Below are 21015 nucleotides of genomic sequence, written 5' to 3'. Positions count from 1 at the left end.
CTGACTGACACACAGAGCGCAAACCATAAGTCCCCTCCGGTTTCACCGGTAGGGGACAATAATGAACAATATAAGCATAATAGTTGTTCCATAATGAAAAATGTTATTATAACTTCGTATTCTTTATATCTTAACCCTTTCCTACTCAGAAGAAAAGTGAAAATGGCTATATGCCAGCATAAAACCAAAACATCCTGCAAGTAACTCGCAGTCTGTTTATGTTTTAACCAGCATAAAGCTAGTCGCCGTCTGGTCAGGTTTTATGCCGTTTGCGTATCTTAGGGTATCCTAGTAAAATTCATTTTAATTAGTAATTACTAACCTGCTATCATATTGCTACTCACTCCGAAGGATCGTAATTCATCCAGAAACATTCTGTCCGAAGAATCCCACACTTTTCATGAACCAGTCAGGTTAGGTCAGAACGGTCACATAGTGTCGTGTAGCCGTATAACCAAAACGGGATATTACCCAGAATCACTCTTATTCCAATAAACAATATGAAAATATTAGACGAAGAGCGGGGTGGGAGGTGGGCCTTACCGATAGCAGGTAAGTTATTACTAATTAAAATGAATTTTACGTGTAAGTGGAACATGTCTGGATCCACGTGAAGTCTGCCTCTCTGAGATAGGAGATCTGACCTGTGCTGGAGTTCCCTGGGAAATTCGCACAGGAGACTGAGAAGGTCGTTGAACCAGGATCTCCTGGGCCACCAAGGGGCTATCAGGAGGATCCCGCAAGAGCTCACACTGATTTTCCCTAAGATTTGGGGAATTAGAATGGGTGAGGGATAAGCGTAAGCGTCCAGTTGATCCCAATCGAACGAAAGTGCGTCTACCGCCCACGCTGCTGGTTCGTACACTGTACTCACATACAGAGGAAGTCTGTGGTTGTCTCTGGTCGCAAACAGGTCGACCAGTTGAAAACTGAATGTGAGGAAAATCTGGTTGGCCACTTCCTGATGAAGTGTCCACTCCGATGGAAGTAACTGGTGTTTGCGAGACAAACCGTCCGACAGGGCGTTGAGATGACCTGGTATGTGTTTGGACAAGAGAGAGACGTTGAGGCTCTTGCAAAGAACAAGTAAGTTCATTGTTTCCAGATACAGGTAGTGAGAGTGTGTAACGCCCTGTTTCTGGATATAAGCCACTACTGATGTGTTGTCTGTCGATACCATCACTCAGGAGTCCCGAAGATGTGATTGGAATTGAGAAACAGCTAGAAAGACTTCGAGATTGTTTATGTGCAGGTGAGACTCCTGAGGAGACCACAATCCTGATAATGTCAGGCTGCGGGGTTCCAGGTGAGCGCTCCAACCTTCCATGCTCGCATCCGTTATGAGATGTAAAGAAGGTTGCGGGGGAAGAAGCGGTACTCCTGCCAAAAGGGTCTCCTCGTCTAGCCACCATTGAAGGTGGGGGACTAAGGACGGAAGGATGGGAATCTGTGTTAGCAGATTGTCTGGAGACCATTTCCATCGAGCTGAGAGATAGTGCTGAAGAGGACGTAGGAAGAGACGTCCCAACTGCACGAAGTCTGCTACAGAGCTCAGGATACTTTGAGTGAGAGGAAATCTTGAGCTGTGTTATGAGATTGGGACAGCACCCATCTGACCTTCAAAAGAAGGTCTGATACACGTTGCGGTAAGACCCTGACCCGATTGATGTGGGTCAGAAAATTCATTCCCACGAATATGAAATCCTGAGAGGGAATGAGGTCTGACTTGGCTGCATTGAGAAGGAGTCCCAAAGAGAGGAGCTCCTTCCAAGAGAACTCTAGGTGTAGCAGAAGCAGTCGACGATCGAGCTGGTGTAAGAGCCAATCGTCGAAATACTGAAGCAGTTGAACCCCGTGTAATCGGACGTGTGCGCCCACTGTGACCATGAGTTTGGTGAAAACTCGTGGAGCTGTGGCCAATCCAAAGGGCATCGCCCGAAACTGGTAGACCTGGCCTTGAAAGGAGAAGCGCAGGTCTTTCCGGTAGTTGGGATGGATAGGAACATGGAAGAAAGCATCTTTCAGGTCCAAGGAAACCCCCCAGTGCATGTTTGATGGAGCGCCGAATGAAGGAAGGAGTCTCCATCTTGAAAGTAGGTTTGACTAGAAACGTGTTGAACACTTTTAAGTCTATGACTGGTCTCCAGGAGCCGCTTTTCTTTTGAACAAGGAAAAGGCGACTCTAAAATCCTGGAGAACAAGGGTCGTAAACCCTTTCTACTGCCTGTTTATCCAGGAGTCCGAGAATAAAGTCTGGAAGTTGTGGATGCGGAGATACCAGATCTATTGGGACGCTAGAGAGTGGAGGCCTTTTTTCGAATTGAAAAGTAAGGCCTTGTGTGACAAGGGAATGAACCCACGCATCCGAAGTTATTTGAAGCCATCGATTTGCAAAGTGCATAAGTCTGGCCCCAACTGGTACCTCTGGCATCGAAGGTTGTGGCGGTAGAAAGGGGTATGACCTAGGGCTGACCTTTAGGAGGTCCACCCTTGCCGGAAGAAGGATTAAATGACTTCTTGTCTGCATTGGGTTTGCCCTTACTCCAATTTTGGTTTACAGAAGGCTTCCGATAGGAAGATGTTCTGTTCTGAACAGGAGGCCTATCTGTGGGCTGACGTAGAGCAGACGGACACTTAGTAGGGAAACTGTCCCTTTTAGCGTTCTTGGCCGGTGGGGCTCCTGGGGGCTTAGAAGCAGGGCCCTTAAAAACCACAGGGCGCTGGCCAGAGTTGCTCCTAGCTAAGGAGGCATGTATCTGATCTTCACGATCAGCAGTAAGTGCCGACTGTATCCTACCTCCGAAAAGAGAATCTGCTGTTAGTGGAGCAGTTCGAAGGGAGTTAACGCCTGTTTCCAAAAGAAAATTATTGGGCAAGGAAGAGAGGATGAGGTCTCTCAGAAGCCTTAACATCTCAGACATAGACGACGCCGCATTGTGAGATAAACACTGCGTAGTACGTGAAAGATGTATCAACAAGGCAAGGAGCTCCTCTGGGATTGAATCAGAGAGCTCCCAAACCAAGTCTATGGCTGTGGCTGCCATGAGATCTAGCTGGTTAGCCAGACCTATGGAACGGCGTTCTCTCAGCTCCCAATTTTCCAACAGGGAAAGAGGGACTGCTGTATGGGTAGACGATGAAGGCATTGTAAGGGACAGCTTACTAATGTCAGCATCAGGAACCGGAAGTTTGGAAAGGTCCAAACCGGTAGAAGGGTCGGGTACCGGGGCCTTATAACTTTTCCCACCGTCCATCTGTTTAGGCTCCGTCAGCTCCTTAGGGGCTTTCCATGGAGATGGCGAAGGCTTATTGGCTGGCTCAAGTGACTGGAATACAGCCATTGTGGAAGAGCCAATAGGAAGGCGGAGATCCACTCGGGAAGTCGCCTTGCTTATCCTGCCGGGCTCTCGTCTGCGGGCTACCTGTTCTGTAACGGTAACCGCAGAGGGACAAGGAAGGGCGGGGGCAGAAGTCCTCATCTAAGGTATTTAACATTAGCTCGTAAACCTGATTGATGGAGGCCAAATAATAAAGTTCGGCCTCATTAGACTCCGAACCCGCCTCAATCGAACCGTCTGCGGGAGCATTAGAATGATTGAAACCGATGGATCATGAGAGGATCGTTTTCCGGCACCATCAAAGAAATAGCTGGTGAGTTAGGTCTATCAGAGATCAAATCAGCAGACTCACTTTGAATACCAGCGGTCGCTGGTAAAGGATCAGTCGAAAAAGGGACAAAGATTTCCGGCGACTGTTCGATCCACAAAGTATTGGGATTTGATGGTGTAGCGGCAGCCCGGGGTATACTTCTATGCAATGTGGAAGAGACCCGTGGGGCTGAAAACGCAGCCAAAGTGGTTAGATTAACCCCTGTACCTTGAGCCTGATATGTATGCAAACTAGTGTTTGAATACAAATTATGCTCAGTGGTTGTAGGAACAGCTGAAGTGTGTGTTGTGGCCAAAATAGAGGCCGACACACGTGTCATGGTGTCAATAGATTCCTCAGAGAAGGATTGACTAGGGGACCTAATAGAGGAAGGTCTATTGCGATGCCGAGACACTGTTCGGCGGCGCTGGGAATGATGTTTCCCGATCGAACGTCTCCCAGAGCGCAGACGTGATCGCTCTTTACGAGGCAATCTACGCCGATAAACACTCGGTGAGCGTGAACGACGTCCACTCCGATAATGATGAGGGCTAGTTGAAGTAGACCATGAGTCATACGACGACGAGCCCAAGGTGGAGGAGTAGCCGGAAACATCAGACACTACGCGTTTACGTCTGTGACTCACAGTAGAAACGCGGCTGTGTCTACCTTTGTGGAGTACTGACAAGGTAGTGTCAACATCTACAGTGACCGGAACGGTCTGTGGAACAGACCGGTACCCGGTGACCGGATCGGTCATAACATGACCGGTGACCGGACCGGTCAATGACCGGTGACCGGACCGGTCATAGCATGACTGGTGACCGGACCAGTCAATGACCGGTGACCGGTTGACTGGAGCGGTCAAAGCATGACCAGACCGGTCATAGCATGACCGTTGACCGGACCGGTCAGTGACCGGTGATGACACCGGTCATAGCATGACCGGTGAAGTCTCCGGACCGGTCAACTGGTCGTTCCCAATGAACGGACCGGGCAAATTTTGTCCTGTCGTCATCGGGCAAGGACCGATGCATGGCATCTCCTGATGGCATATGGTCAAGATCGTGTAGTGACAAGTCACGACGAATGGAACTTTCCCTACTTTGATCTGAACTCTGCATGTTGCGTCTACGACTCTTGAAAGGTCGACACTTGATGGCCCAGGTATCTACAGACCAATGCTCACAGAAAGGGCAGCAGTAATCCTGGGTATATCCGGCACACGACAAGCAGCTACCATGGTTGTCCCATGCTGCTCTTATGTGTCCACATCAGCCACGTGTTTGAGGCATATTTTGCCTTGAACAAACAAACAAAAACACAAAACAATACCGAAATTCAACGGATATATATACGGAGAATGTTTTAACACAATACAAAAACTTCTCTATTCTGTTAAACAGAAGAATCAAGCGAAACAGAAGCAACAATTAAGTAAATAACAAAAATGTCGGCATCCGGAATAAGAGTGATTCTGGGTAATATCCCGTTTTGGTTATAAGGCTACACGGCACTATGTGACCGTTCTGACCTGACCTGACGGGTTCATGAAAAGTGTGGGATTCTTCGGACAGAAAGTTTCCGGATGAATAACGATCCTTTGGAGTGAGTAGCAATATGATAGCAGGTAACGTAATTAAGCTATTAAAACTTAAGTCTATTAAGAAAAATATTCAATTTAATTTAATTTTCTAAGGAACTTCCAACAGCGTTTAAGTGGGTATCTAAGTCATAAAGGGAAACCACTATGAGCAGCTCACCTCAGCCCGGTAGGACCCCAGATCTGGGTAACAGCCGTGTTCTCTGTGATGGTAGCCAGGGTCTTGGCGCCAGTTTCAAACCCATCATACACTGTGAGGTTACCGGTCGCACATAGATTCACCCTCAGGGACAGCTGAGTCATCAATGACTGGTCTGCAAAACAAGAACGATTGAGGTTGCAGGGCTTTTTTTCCTTATGTGAGAATGGCTGTTTTTCACAAATTAGGGAAATTTGCGACACAAATTTTCAAAATTCCAAGAAGTTTGTGACTCAAATGTTCACAATTTTAGAACAGTTGCGACTCATTTTTTCACAATTTTGAACAGTTCTCGGCTTATTTTTTCACAATTTTGAACAGTTCGGGACTCATTTTTTCAAAAAATGGGGGGTCCAAGGCTGCTTCACAAAAGAGGGAAAATAGCCCTGGGTTTCCATGGCATAGTGGATATGGTGTCGCCTAGCAACTGTGAGGTCATGGGTTACATCCCCACTGTTAAGCGTTCAATTAATCTTTCCCAAAACTACCAAGTACTGGTTCTACCAGGAAGCCAGCATGAGAGAGTTTGAATATGCTGTAGGCTATCAATGCAATCAAGCTTAAATAAATAGGTTTAAACTTACATCACAATGAGGAAAACATGCAATTAGATGTTCAATTTTTATAATCAGTTTCAAAATAGATGTTTATATGCATGGACAGTTAATTAAGTAAAAGAATAAATACAAAACCTTAACATATGCTTTTTTAAATCTTAATCATTACAAGGTTGTACTTCTATCTTTAGTATATATTAATACATGTGCAATCACAGTGGCAAACTGTATATTTTAAGACTTGGAGATTGTGAGTGTGCCTTGTGACTTTTGATACTCCCTTCGCGAGTTTTAAAAGTCTAAAGAAACATACTTATAACTATAATAATTAGCATCAGGTCTTCACCATTTTTTAGCTAAGTCATATGCTTCTTACCAACAGTTTCTCAAGACAACAAGAGATGTGTTTTTCAGAAACACAATGCCCCCTATTGCGCCGTTTTGAAGCCATATATTTGACCTTTGACCTTGAAGTATGACCTTGACCTTTCACCACTCAAAATGTGCAGCTCCATGAGATACACATGCGTGCCAAATATCAAGTTGCTATCTTCAATATTGCAAAAGTAATGACCAAAGTTCAAGTTTTGGGACACACATATACAATGAATGAATGAATGAATAACAGACAGACAGGCCAAAAACAATATACCCCCGATCATTCGATCCGGGGGCATAAAAAGAGCTTATATACCACTTAAATTAACCCAAGTCCTTCCCCATGTTCAAGTAAAGTGAAAGTCAGAACACAATTTTCATAAGATCCTTGCTCTGGGAAAATAGGGTTTAATGCATGTGTGTAAATGTTGTCCCAAATTAGCCTGTGAAGTATACCTAGGCTAGTCAGGGACGACACTTTCCGCCTAATTATGGAAATTTCATTTGAAAGAGACTTCCTTCAAACAAAATATTCCATAAAGGCAGAAAGTGTGGTCTCAGATAAGCTTGCGTGGACTGCACAGGCTAAGCTTGGACTACACTTTATGCATATGCATTAAATCCCGTTTTCCTGGAACACAGCTCATACAACAAGAGCACCTCATAAAGGATTCCAACGCTCAGCTGCGGGTGCATTTTTGAATAAATGAAAACTTGTCAGAATAAAAAAAATTTAGAGGTCAGTGACCTTTACCTTTGACCTTGTGACAAAAAAATAGGTGTGGGGTGTAGATCTCATCAAGGTGCATTTACATATGAAGTTTCAAATTTGTAGGTGGAAGCACTTTGATTTTCAAGCAAAATGTCAAAGTTTTAGCAGGATGTCAGCGAACGGCGGATGGCTGACAGCGGACAACACGACGAGCTGGCTATGACAATACCTCGGGTTTTCTCTAAAAACAGCCGAGCTGATAAATACCTGGCACAAAGGCAATCGAGCAGCTTGTCCTGGTGTCTACTGCTGTAGTCACTGTGACCTGGCCAGTAATGTCAGTGTACACCATGTTACAATCTGCAAAAAATAAGTTAAATACGTATCTAAGTGGTAAATGGTTAAATACCTATCTAAGTGGTTACGGGTTAAATACGTATCTAAGTGGTAAATGGTTAAATACGTATCTAAGTGGTAAATGGTTAAATACCTATCTAAGTGGTTACGGGTTAAATACGTATCTAAGTGGTAAATGGTTAAATACCTATCTAAGTGGTTACGGGTTAAATACGTATCTAAGTGGTAAATGGTTAAATATGTATCTAAGTGGTTACGGGTTAAATACCTATCTAAGTGGTAAATGGTTAAGGGCCCAGTGTCATGACCATTATCAATTTGTTTGCTCAGTTTCGGACATAATATTTGAGTATCCACTCAGCTGAGTATTGGGAATGTCAGTCAGGCTTGGCGAAATTGCCGGTCCACCGGTCCTGACCGGCAGATTTCAATTTGGTCCGGCAGGTTTAACAAGAATGTCGGTCCTGGTGACCGGCAAAATGTGAAATGATTGCAAACAAATCTTTTTTTTTCAAGATGAAAAATTGAAGAGCAAATCGCTTACTACTTCGTGAACATGAAATCGCTCGTTGTTTTGATGTTTGCTGTAGGTTTGTAACGTACAATTAGCAAATCCAACTTGTTACACAACACCTTCTTTAAACTCGTTTGCAAAATCGCCAACTGCGTTCTAACAAAAAAGATCTTGATAGCTTTTACATATTTTTCGAGTAGGATAAGGACAATAAAATATGGTATCGTGATCAACACAACCATATGCATACGCCATTTTTCATAAGTGTAAAGAGTACAATGCATTATGGGGCAGAGCGAATTTAAATTTAGATTGAATGCAATACGATACATGTACAAAGAAATGTTTTTATTGCATCATATGCAGTGCCATGTAAAAAAACGTGCTTCCCGGGGACTTTCTGATACTGGTCAAAAATGAAAATGAATCTCTGTTAACAATTACACTGCGTTAGCATGTAAATAAATCGTCTTTTTTATTTAATTAATTACTAGTAAACGTTCTGAAAAATGAAATGACTTAATCATTAAATGTCAGGTAACGTGTTTTGTACTGTGCGCAGTATATTTTAACAGCCGCTCCAAACTGCAATCATATTAAAGTAAGAATGTTTAAATCGTTTCGAATAACTTTAATTTGATAATTATTCGGCTTGCACATACGTTATTGAAATTATCGCACCGAACCGTTCTAATAGGGAATACATGTAATAAAAACTGAAACGCGAATTTTTCACAACATGATTGACATTACACAACCGATTAACACCAATTAGCTGCCAGTGTAACCTCTAAGCGATTAAAATCAATTTAACGGCCGGTTGAATAAAGAGATCAAGATGTGATCGCTGCCATTTTTGAATTTTCTAGTTAAGTTGTTGTTGCTTTACGGTCCGGCTAAATTTTCTCCGGACCGGCACATTTTCTGAAATGCCTGTCCGGATGACCGGCAGATTTTTTCTAATTTCGCCATGCCTGGTCAGTCAGCTCATGAGTCAGCTATAAGAAGAATCCCGTATTCTTCCTCAAACTCAGGGTCCAGTCATACTCAACGCTTTAACAGACTTTTGTGAACACCAAATTAAGCATGATTGTCAAACTTACGTCAAAAATTCAGAAAGAACTCAAAGTTTAGTCAGAATATTGACTTAACTGATCTGTGAACACCAAATTAAGCAAGGTTAAAGTTTTGGGACAGAATGACAGACAGACAGACAGGCCAAAAACAATATGTCCCAAATCATTCGATCCGGGGGGCATAAAAATTGAGAAACAACTCAAAAGTTGATAAAGATTATTGACTTAACAATCATTTGTTCCTAATACTATGCCAAGACCTTAAATAAAACGTGTTTTTTCCTACTATTATGATAACCAGAAAAAACCTTTTATAGACCAAAGAAAATTCAGCTGTGAAGGTTTAAGTGAAATCCACCAAGTTGTTGAAGTTTACAAAACAAGCTTTGGACAGAGTAAACCCTTTATCACTTAGATACGTATTTTGACTTGATTGTAGTCGTTTTAAAAGTTAAATTTTTAAAAACCTTTCTTACAAAATTCAAGTTTTAACGGCTTCATTTCCAACCCTTAGATAAGGATGAGCAGCAAACAGCATAAAACCTGAACAGACTGCAAGTTACTCGCAGGCTGTGCTGGTTTCATGCTGCTTGCACATAGTCATTTTCAGCTTCTGAGTGGGAAAGGGTTAATTGAGATCCACCAAGTAGTTGAAGTTGACAAAACAATCTTTGGACAAATTAAGTTATCACAAACTAAACTATCCACTCTTTTGGTATATCTTATTGGAATAATGTCCCCATTTATCGTAATTACCGCCAAAAAAAGTAATTGACCATTCTATCAGTTAATTTAATCACCCGATTTCACCAAAGCATGACATTGTATTTGTAACTGACCAGCATCGACAGCAGCAACCTCGATATTCACTGTGTCCGTCCCATTCAGCATTGCAGACACTCTGGCTGTCTTGTCCGACACAGTCACTGGGAACAGGGCCATGCCTGACCTGAACAAGTACATAGAGGATTTATTTGTTAGATTTGGTGGAAAATCGTTTTAAATTCATGAGTGATCATAGAAAATTTTCAGGAGTGACGCAGATACGAATGAAAATATACCAATGAAAATGAAATTATTTTTCTATGATCACGTGTGAATTAAAATCAACATTCCACCAAATCCAAAGAAAAATCTTTTTATTTTATGATTGCAAATTTGTGTATTTCAGCTGAAATAATGATGTCTCAACGTCATGAAAATGATGTCATTTCAAAGTACAACGGTGAAAATTATCGATGATAAATTTCACTGTTAATTTTCACTGTTTGAAACAGTGAACTATTAGCTTTAATTCACTGATATTTCTCTATATACCACCGGAAAGAATAAAATAAACAGCAATACTTCTTAGATCCATCTCCTCGTTTGTAAATAATTTAACTCTTTACCACTAAGACATGCATTTTGACCCATTTGAAGTCCTTTAGAAAATAATATAAAATTAAAGACTTTTCTTACTAGATCCAAAATTTAAAGGCTTAATTTCCAACCCTAAGATACTTGTGAGCAGCAAACAGCATTATTCCTGAACAGCCTGCTAATTGCTCATAGCCATTGTCAATTTGCTTCTGAGTGGGAAAGGATTAAAGCAAGCATATTTTGTATGCATTGACCGTTTCAAAGCAGCTATTCAAGTTTTAATGATTGTATGTTATATAGTTTATGTTTTGTTATAAAATAAGTGCATAAGAACACAAAATTCTTCTGACAGAGTTTCTGGTGCTTCATTGTTTGCTATATTATTCAGAGGGGGTAATCACCTGACAAACAAGATGGCGACGTCCATGCCGAGGCAGGTATTTTTCGTCGTTTTGTACCCTTTATTACTTGTATTATGTTTTCTTATTCCGCTCACTTTCCAGCCATATTAGGAAGAAAGTTACTGGCTTTTATTTCATTGTAATATTCGCTCTATATCTCGACTTTACTCGGTGCAAAATTTCTTAGCGGGAGGACCTAATTAGGGCTCCGCTAAGAAAATATGCGGGGAGTAAAGTCGAGATATAAAGCGAATTTAAATACGAAATAAACGCATATCACTTTTTTACTGATATGGCTGGAAAGTGAGCGTCATTTAAAATTTAAACAGAAGTAATAAAGGGTATAAAGCATCGAAAAATAACTGTCTCGGCATGGATGTCGCCATCTTGACTATCACGTGATTACCCCCTCTCTTATTAATATATTGAATGGGAAACCATACATCCTTTTAATGAGTTGATACCAAAATGTAAAATCAATAGGAAATTAAGATCCTCTGTTTGTTTGTTTTATTAAGTTAAGGCTTTCCTATTGACAAAACATGACATAAATTCATCGACTCTTGTTCAGCATTTCATCTGCTAATCAACCACCTAGGATTGTTTTGTTGTTGTTTTTTTTCCACATTTTTATGATTTTGTCTTTCACCTTCATCTGTGTGTTTGTACCATGGTAACCAAGACTCACCTGAACGAGTACACCAATCTTTCCTGACTATCTCTAATGGTAACCACAGATGACAAAGCTGCACCATGATAACAAATACTCACCTGAACGAGTACACTAATCTTTCCTGACTATCTCTAATGGTTACCACAGATGACAAAGCTGCACCATGATAACAAATACTCACCTGAATGAGTACACCAATCTTTCCTGACTATCTCTAATGGTAACCACAGATGACAAAGCTGCACCTTGGTAACCAAGACTCACCTGAACGAGTGCACCAATCTCTCCTGACTATCTCTAATGGTTACCATAGATGACAAAGCTGCACCTTGGTAACCAAGACTCACCTGAACTAGTGCACCAATCTTTCCTGACTATCTCCAATGGTTACCACAGATGACAAAGCTGTACCAAGGTGACAAAGACTCACCTGAACGAGAACACCAATCTTTCCTGACTATTTTTAATGGTAACCACAGATGCCGAGTTTGCTAGAGTTCCTGTGACAGTGATACGAAGCATCGCTCCCTACAAAATAAGCCAATTTTTTTAATTAGATTGGTTTATTTGGAAATTTCCAGGTTTTATGCTGTTTGCTGCTAATCAGTAACTTAGGGTTGGAAATGAAGCCTTTAAAACTTAAGAAAAGTCTTTAATTAAATACAACTTCATAAGAGACTACAAACACGTCGAAATACGCATCTAAGTGGGAAAGGATTAAACAATTTTGTTTTCTATGTTGGTGTAGTAAATGCTGTTATATACTGTTTTCACATTTTTGTAAAAGACTTTTGAACATCAATATTTAGCACGCGATGGGAGTAGCATTGTCAAGTTGTATGCCATACATTCCTGGTCATGCAGTATGATAATAAATAATAATCTGAAGTTATATTTAAATCCTTGAGGCATTGAAAATGAAGGTAGTAAACATCTAACCAGTATGTATACACTTAATATCAGCAATATTTCTAGTTTATTTGTTGCCATAGCAACCAGAATTCTTGACGTAGGAACAAAATGAAATGACGTGCATAATCTCCATATTGCCATCTGTCCATGTTTCAAGTTTCATGAAAAAATATGAAGAACTTTCAAAGTTATCGCAGGATCCAGAAAAATGTGACAGACTCACGGACACACAGAGCGCAAACCATATGTCCCCTCCCGTTTCACCAGTAGGGGACAATTAAAGGCCTTTCTTACTAGATCAAAGTTTTAAAGGTTTCATTGCCAACCCTTAGTTACTGATGAGCAGCAAACAGCATAAAACCTGAACAGACAGCAAGTTTGCACATAGCAATTTACACTTTGCTTCTAAGTGGGAAAGGATTAACACCCAATAACAAAAGGATATTGCAAACAGTATAAAATATGCCTACCTTGAGGGACTTTAAAAACATAGTTGTCACAATGCCTATAAAATAAACACACACTCCATCTATCCCTGCAGCTATTAAATTAGCCTCGCTATTGAAAAATGGGATAAATGCGTGTGCATTAAGTGTTGCCCAAGATTAGCCTGTGCAGTGTGCACAGGCTTATCATCTACGACACTTTGCCCTTTCAAGGTATTAAATGCATGTGCATAAACTTTTGCCCTGGATTAGCCTGTGCAGTATGCACAGGCTAATCAGGAACAAACCTTTGCCCTTTTAAGGTATTTTTCGTTTAAAGGAAGCCTCTACTTAATGAAAAACTTGTTTAAGCGGAAAGGTTTGGTCCCTGATAAGCCTGTGCGGACTGCACAGATACTTACATCCCCATTGAACTGAAGCAGGGCAGCCTGGGTGGCCGTCATATTAGCAGTTAGGGACACATTCTGGACCACTCCCTTTGTCACGGTAACCACCTTACTAACCGCTGCAACAACAGGGCAAACACATTCAGATATCAACACAATATGACCTAAAAACTTATAAGTTAACAATGAATTAAATCCAAATTTATGAACTTTGAACTATATCTCCAACTGAAGAAATATATGGACTACTTATTGGACTATATCCCAACTAATTAACTATAAACTATAACCCAACATATGCGTTGTGAACTATATCCCAACTTATGAATTTATTATAGACTATAATCCTATCCTTACTTTTGAATTAACTATGAAATATAACCAACCTTATGGACTTACTATGAACAATATACAAACTTATACATTTACTATGAACTATATCCTAATTTATGAATAAACTATGCCATATATACCAACTTATGAACTTACTATGCATTATACATGTATTTCAACTTATGAATTAACTATGAAGTATATCTAATCTTATAACAAGAGTTCCGCGGTCGGAGATGACCGCATTGAAGCCGGATTTTTGATTTAAATGACAGGAAAGTACCTTTCGTGTTTTTGTCAATGCAATACTTAATTACTGAAATATTGTTCAAAGGTCAAAATGAAATGTAAGTACTTTTCAAGGCATGAGCAAACATTTTTACATTCAAGGTCACGGTGACCTTGACCTTAAAATGACCAGTGGTCATCTACTAGTTCTGGCCAACCTTCATATCAAGTTTGAAGACTCTAGGTCTAAGCATACCAAAGTATTAACAACTTTAACATATTTACATCCAAGGTCACAGTGACCTCGACCTTCAAATGAATGACCTTGAAATGACCAGTGGTCATCTAAGTGTGCTTGCAAACCTTTACGTCAAGTTTGAGATTCTAGGTCCAAGCATACCAAAGTTACAACAATTTTAACATTTTAACATTTAAGTTCACAGTGACCTTGACCTTCAAATGAATGACATTGAAATGAATGACCTTGAAATGACCAGTGGTCATCTAAGTGTGCTTGCAAACCTTTACGTCAAGTTTGAGATTCTAGGTCCAAGCATACCAAAGTTATAACAATTTTAACATTTTAACATTGAAGGTCACAGTGACCTTGACCTTCAAATGAATGACATTGAAATGAGCAGTGGTGATCTTCTAGTACTGGCCAACCTTTATGTCAAGTTTGAAGACTCTAGGTACAAGCATACCAAAGTTATAACATGGAATAAGAACTTTAACATTTTTACCTACCAAAGTTATAAGAACTTTAACATTTTTACATTCAAGGTCACAGTGACCTTGACCTTAGAATGAATGACCTTGAAATGACCAGTGGTCATCTAAGTGTGCTTGCAAACCTTCATGTCAAGTTTGAAGACTCTATGTCCAAGCATACCAAAGTTATAACAATTTTAACATTTTAACATTTAAGGTCACAGTGACCTTGACCTTCAAATGAATGACATTGAAATGACCAGTGGTCATCTTCTAGTACTGGCCAATCTTTATTTCAAGTTTGAAGACTCTAGGTACAAGCATACCAAAGTTATAACATGAAATAAGAACTTTAACATTTTTACATTCAAGGTCACAGTGACCTTGACCTTCAAATGAATGACCTTGAAATGTCCAGTGGTTACTTACTAGTTCTGGCCAACCTTCATGTCAAGTTTCAAGACTCTAGGTCCAAGCATACCAAAGTTTTAACAACTTTAACATTTTTACATTCAAGGTCACAGTGACCTTGACCTTCAAATGAATGACCTTGAAATGTCCAGTGGTTACTTACTAGTTCTGGCCAACCTTCATGTCAAGTTTCAAGACTCTAGGTCCAAGCATACCAAAGTTATAACAACTTTAACATTTTTATATTGAAGGTCACAGTGACCTTCACCTTCAAATGAATGACCTTGAAATGACCAGTGGTCATCTGTTAATCCTGGCCAACCTTCATGTCAAGTTTGAAGACTCTAGGTCCAAGCATACCAAAGTTATACCATGAAATAAGAACTTTAACATTTTTACATTCAAGGTCACAGTGACCTTGACCTTCAAATGAATGACCTTGAAATGACCAGTGGTTACTAACTAGTTATGGCCAACCTTCATGTCAAGTTTCAAGACTCTAGGTCCAAGCATACCAAAGTTATAACAACTTTAACATTTTTTATATTGAAGGTCACAGTGACCTTGACCTTCAAATGAATGACCTTGAAATGACCAGTGGTCATCTGTTAATCCTGGCCAACCTTCATGTCAAGTTTGAAGACTCTAGGTCCAAGCATACCAAAGTTATACCATGAAATAAGAACTTTAACATTAACGAGCACGCCGCCACCCCGCCCGCCCGCCCCCCCCCGCCCGCCCGACAACATCAATCTATAAGCCGAGATTTTTTCGAAAAAAATCCGGCTAAAAACTATGATCTGTACACCATTTTATGAATGACCTATGATCTAAATCCCAACTTATGAATTAGCTATGAACTACTGTGAAGCCATTTATTTTCGACTGCATGAAATTTCCTGTTTTAATAAAACACTTTTTCCTCAATCAAAATTTGCCTATTTCTAATTCATTTTTTTTAAAGTTTGTCATGCTTGTCTAAGATAAATCACTGAGGGTAGAAGGGTGACTGGAGTAACTTGTGGGAGGGGGGCCCTTTATATCACATGCCATTTAACTAGTTTAGTGTTATGAGGTGATTGTAACCGGCCCTTCTTATTGCATGCCAATAAACAAGTTCATTGTAATTATTAGCGGATTATTAGGATTGAATGACCGTAAACGACTGTTTAAAGTGATTTCAATCAGGTGTACGTTTATCACACATCCTCATTTTGTAATTGCGTTTATTGTCTCTGATGCGCCTTGTGTTGGCTGTTTAACCTGCCACACCTATTAACAACACATTAAACACCATGGGTAAAAAGTTATTCACAACAAGACTATTGCCAAGCAATATAGTCCCCTACCGGCTCCACCATTGTCAAAAATTCCACCATTGTCAGATCATTATTTTTTGTATTTGTTGCCATAGCAACCAGAATTTTTGACGTACGAAGTTTCATGAGAAAATATTAAGAACTGTTAAAGTTATCGCAGGATCCAGAAAACCACCATTTCCAGCAGTATTTCTACTCTATTTGTTGCCATAGCAACCAGAATTTTTGACGTAAAAACAAAATGAAATGACGTGCATAATGTCCATTTTGCCATCTATCCATGTTTCAAGTTTCATGAAAAAATATTGAGAACTTTTTAAGTTATCGCAGGATCCAGAAAAGTGTGACTGACTGACAGACTGACAGACACACAGACAGACAGAGCAGAGCGCAAACCATAAGTCCCCTCCGGTGAAACCGGTAGGGGACAAATTAGCCCTAATCCTTATTATTCTACAGAAATGAAATCAACACCATTAAGACAGCTTCACTGCATTAACATTTTACAGGAAATGTCAAGTGTCATTCAAGTACACAGTATAACGTACCGCCCTTTTTGGGAATATCTGCCAGGCCTTTTCCTGGTGAATCTACAGGTCTGTTAAACAGACCCATTCTCAAAGCGAAATTAAATCTCCATTTTCAAAAAAACTAGAAAGAAGTGTCTCATTATTATATATATGATTTTGTTCTTCTAATTTGAATTTTTATCAAGGAATGATTTTTAATTAGTTTTTCCCAAATCAGTGGACATTTCATGCAAAAAAATTCAGAGTCCAGATTTTGTTTCCCCCCACCCCCCCCCCCCAAAAAAAAATGGGCCAGTCAACAGACGCAGGATTCATGGGTGGATTAGGTTGGACATTTATGGGTGTTGGATGCCTACGGTAATTCAGTCTTAAAGTTTTTAAAAATTGGACATTATTATTTGTTGCGAACTTTAATTTGTCAATCTGTTTACAGAGTAAATACATGTATACGAAACATAATTTTTGGCGAATAATAATAGTTTCACAGTATATACAAACCAATGAATAAATTAAACTACGTCTAGCGTGATTTCTGCTTCAACTCAGTCCCAATGTGGACAATTTTTCGTCAGTGTGCACAATCACCGCGAATGAGCATGTTCCCATCGTCATAGCTAGATAGCGATGACAGTGGGTGTGCTTTGCGGACGTTATCAGGAAATCGATCTCACAGTCTACCATGGTAGACTGTTTTTGTTAACATTTTGAAAATGATTTCTTGTTTGTGTACATATAGCTTGCCAATAATTATATATAAATGTGTTTTATGTACAAGTAATTTGATAACAGACTATTTTAGTTATTTGCTGTTTCTACTGTTGCATGGATTGATTCGAATGTACATTCGAGACTTCGGTAGTAAGTATTCAATTCAGTGATATTAAATATTGCCGTCTTAGCAAGTAGATGAGAGTGTGAATATTTGTTGTGATTGTAATAGAAAATACAGTCAGAATTGAGAACAGGCATGCACATACCATCTTTACAGGTCTGTGATGTGTAGATGTATGTGAACATCAAATTCTACATCTTTTATTAGATCTTGGAAAATGATGTAGACATAAAATTTTCCATCATTTTCGATAAAAAAAAACAACAACTATTGTATTCGTATTTTAATACGGGAAATGAACAATACAAATATATACATGAATTAAAAACTCATATTTGTAATATTATGTATTTTAATAATTGTTTATGATATAAATAATAAAAATCTCGTCATCATTGCTTTTACTTCCTTCTTTTCCGAAAAACATTTTTTTAGTCGTACCTGAAATAAAAAGTTAAACAGCTTTTAAAAAGTTCAATGTGATATTATAACTCGTTGAATTCACCGCAATTTCTTATCAACATTTCTTATTGAGACTACACATAGTCTATATACATGTACATGATATTAAACAGTGATTTATATGTTCATCAATCAAAGCCAAGTATCATATGTTTTACTTAATGATATGCATATTAATATTGGGATAAATATCAATTTACATATTATAAGTAAATCAATAGCAGTGTTCGAAATTCGCACCAGTCCGATAGCCCAGAGCTAGTTGATCTCGTTTCGGGCTACTGAATTTCCCTAGGTACTAGCCCAATTGGACTACACTGCAACTCCAATATATCACGGTCCGTTATATCGCGTTGTCCAATATATCGCGAATCGGCTATGGCTCCCAAAAATCTGACGAGCATAATCCTTAAATAAAATGTTTTTATCTGAGAATTTGATGCATTAAAATCCGTTTCAAGCAAGTATTTTTCCCTTTTTTTCACCAACTTTAATCCAACAGTCATAATCTAGTTTTGACCAGATTGTTTGCTTACATTGTACATCACATTAACACCTGTGTACTGCGATAAACAAAAGACCCATTTGTCAAACATGACAGGTCATTTCGGGTGTTACAATTCTCTATTGAATTCGCTTGAACTGCCGAAACGCACCAGTGCACACATGAAGGTGTACACAATTATAACAGTAAATGTCACAAGTCAATACTGACCTATCTCAACAATCTGTGTGCGTTAGATACAGTATACAATATTGATCAGTTAGTCACAATGCTCTACTATTAAACCCCATGCTGTGCATGCTTTTCATGAGAAATGAATGACGTCATTTTGTACATGGGTCTAATTTGTGCATGCTTTCTTGAACAATAAAACTCGGCAATGTTTTTCGGATTAAAAATTTAATTATACGCATTTGAAAATACTCACATGGAATAATGTTTTGTGTTATACCAATTAATGACATATGGATATAACACAAACTTGAATAAGGTTGGTAAATAGCGTGTTTTGAGATTGCATAATGATGCTAATGTATACATATACATGCATACATAAACTGACAATTTATATCGCGCGCCGGATATATCACGGTCGCGATCTTTGGACCCCTTCAACCGCGATATATTGGAGTTGCAGTGTAGTGATTTTTCCAACTTTTGAAAAATTAAAAATGCTCAAAAATATTATTTTAATCCATTGTTTGAACCATATCTAGTGTTTATTTAGCGTCGTATCGTGTTTCCTCACCTTCCCGATTATGTCAACAAGACGAGGGTTTGAATGTCGATTTTTTTTACACCGTGCATTTAAAATGTGGATCTACCCAGGCACATGGTCTATATTGAAAGGCTAGCTATCCATGCGGGGAACTTTACTCTGTCAGCAACAATTACGAGCTCTTATTGAATCACGGGTTTTACATGGCACCATGTATAGTGAATGGTGCAGATGCACACAAAGGGACTTAAAAATATTATCACCTGGCTATAGAAAAATTGTGTAATTCAGTTCAATAAATGGACATGATGAAATATACTTGTACATATACTTGTACTGAAATTAAATTGCTACCACATACAATTTGTAACTGGTATTGTTTTCACAAATTACTCGCCATAAGTAATTAATTGCTCATCATTTTCATATAACTTCTCATAAGGAACAATTGTTGTTTAAGTAATTGTTTACGGTGGAAAAGGTGTGATGATGATACCGGACATCGTCTTTCATGTACTGTTTAATTACCTATGGATATTACGTAAATTTTAAAGCCGTGATTCCTTGTAAATCAATCTGCAATAAACGCCAACTTCAAGACTGACGTCAATCAAAAATAATGATCGCCAGTAAACCTTGCCCTTATACGCATTCTCGATACCGATTGGACGCTGAACAGCTCAGTTTGGCAACTGGAAAGTTACCAGAGAATTTCTCGTGTTGCATCTGTGTCAGCATACATGGCTGTGACTTTATTATTTGATACTTTAATATCTCTTATCAGTGGGTGATCTATTACCTCATGTCGCTTTTATGGCGATTAAGCGCGGAGCACAGTAAACAGAATGAATGACCAGATTAACTGTTGTGATTTGTACGTCCTGTGTATTAGAAAACAGATGAGGATTATAGGATGTCCGATTGACTTCCACCCTTTGTAAAACGGACGTACAAATGCCGGTTTGGGGCGTAATTTACGCCCGGACGTCCATTAACGGAAGCACTGGGACATGTATAAAGATTTTGCAGACAATATTGGGTACTACCGGTATAACAAATTTTTGACAATTGGCTAGTGGACCTTTTCTTATTTCTATCATTTTAACACTGTGAAACTATTGAAACAGAAATTAGCTGTGACACATGACACCAGACTAAAAATGAATACATGTGACAATTAACACCAAATTGTAATACTTGATGTCCATCATTTGCTGGGTCCAGACTGAGCAGTTCGGGCTAGTAATCTTTGGTTCGGGCTAGTGAAAAACTACATCTGGCAGCCCTAATGGGCTAGTGGTTTCAAAAGTGAAATTCGCACACTGCAATAGTGATCATCATTTTAAGATTTCTTCGTAAACGTTGTGTACATAGTTATCAAAATTAACTTGTTCTAGACAAGGCACAGGTATACAAATAGTCACTCACCAGCCTGAAAATGCTCTTTACGCATGACTATGATATTAAAATATTACTGAATTGAATACTTACTACCGATGATCGAATTTACACATGTACAGTCAAGTTACCATTACCGGATCAGTAGGGTAAGTAAGTTGTTCTGGTGAAAAGCAATAAATGTTTTGAGACTTCTTTTACACTAGTTTGATTGAATATTACCTTTGCTTACTGATTCAGCACATAGTCTTATTTTTAAACGCTGGCACAATGTATTTGTAATACCTTTTTTTCGCTGCAGAATTCATGCATTAACAGATCAGTTGTAGCCATTACGGATCACG

At 39.2% G+C, this 21015-nt stretch overlaps 1 protein-coding gene and 1 long non-coding RNA gene across 2 annotated transcripts in view; both read right to left on the bottom strand.

The window, feature by feature from the left end:
• LOC127838508 (uncharacterized) overlaps positions 1 to 21015 on the bottom strand; it is a 115316-nt gene that overhangs the window by 24718 nt on the left and 69583 nt on the right. The window contains exons 11-15 of the mRNA XM_052366295.1: positions 13240 to 13343; positions 11911 to 12008; positions 9884 to 9993; positions 7365 to 7457; positions 5412 to 5565 (exon numbers count right to left, since the gene is read on the bottom strand). Of these exons, the coding sequence (XP_052222255.1) occupies positions 5412 to 5565; positions 7365 to 7457; positions 9884 to 9993; positions 11911 to 12008; positions 13240 to 13343 (559 nt within the window). The remainder of the gene's footprint in view (positions 1 to 5411; positions 5566 to 7364; positions 7458 to 9883; positions 9994 to 11910; positions 12009 to 13239; positions 13344 to 21015) is intronic.
• Positions 13929 to 15485, bottom strand: LOC127838520 (uncharacterized). The gene is made up of 2 exons (XR_008029839.1): positions 15346 to 15485; positions 13929 to 14900 (listed from the first exon to the last, which is right to left on the bottom strand). It is a non-coding gene; the product is annotated as an uncharacterized LOC127838520 (long non-coding RNA).

Source organism: Dreissena polymorpha, chromosome 7 (assembly GCF_020536995.1).
Source record: "Dreissena polymorpha isolate Duluth1 chromosome 7, UMN_Dpol_1.0, whole genome shotgun sequence".
NCBI classification, from domain to species: domain Eukaryota; kingdom Metazoa; phylum Mollusca; class Bivalvia; order Myida; family Dreissenidae; genus Dreissena; species Dreissena polymorpha.
This window is presented reverse-complemented; position numbering and strand designations above follow the sequence as displayed.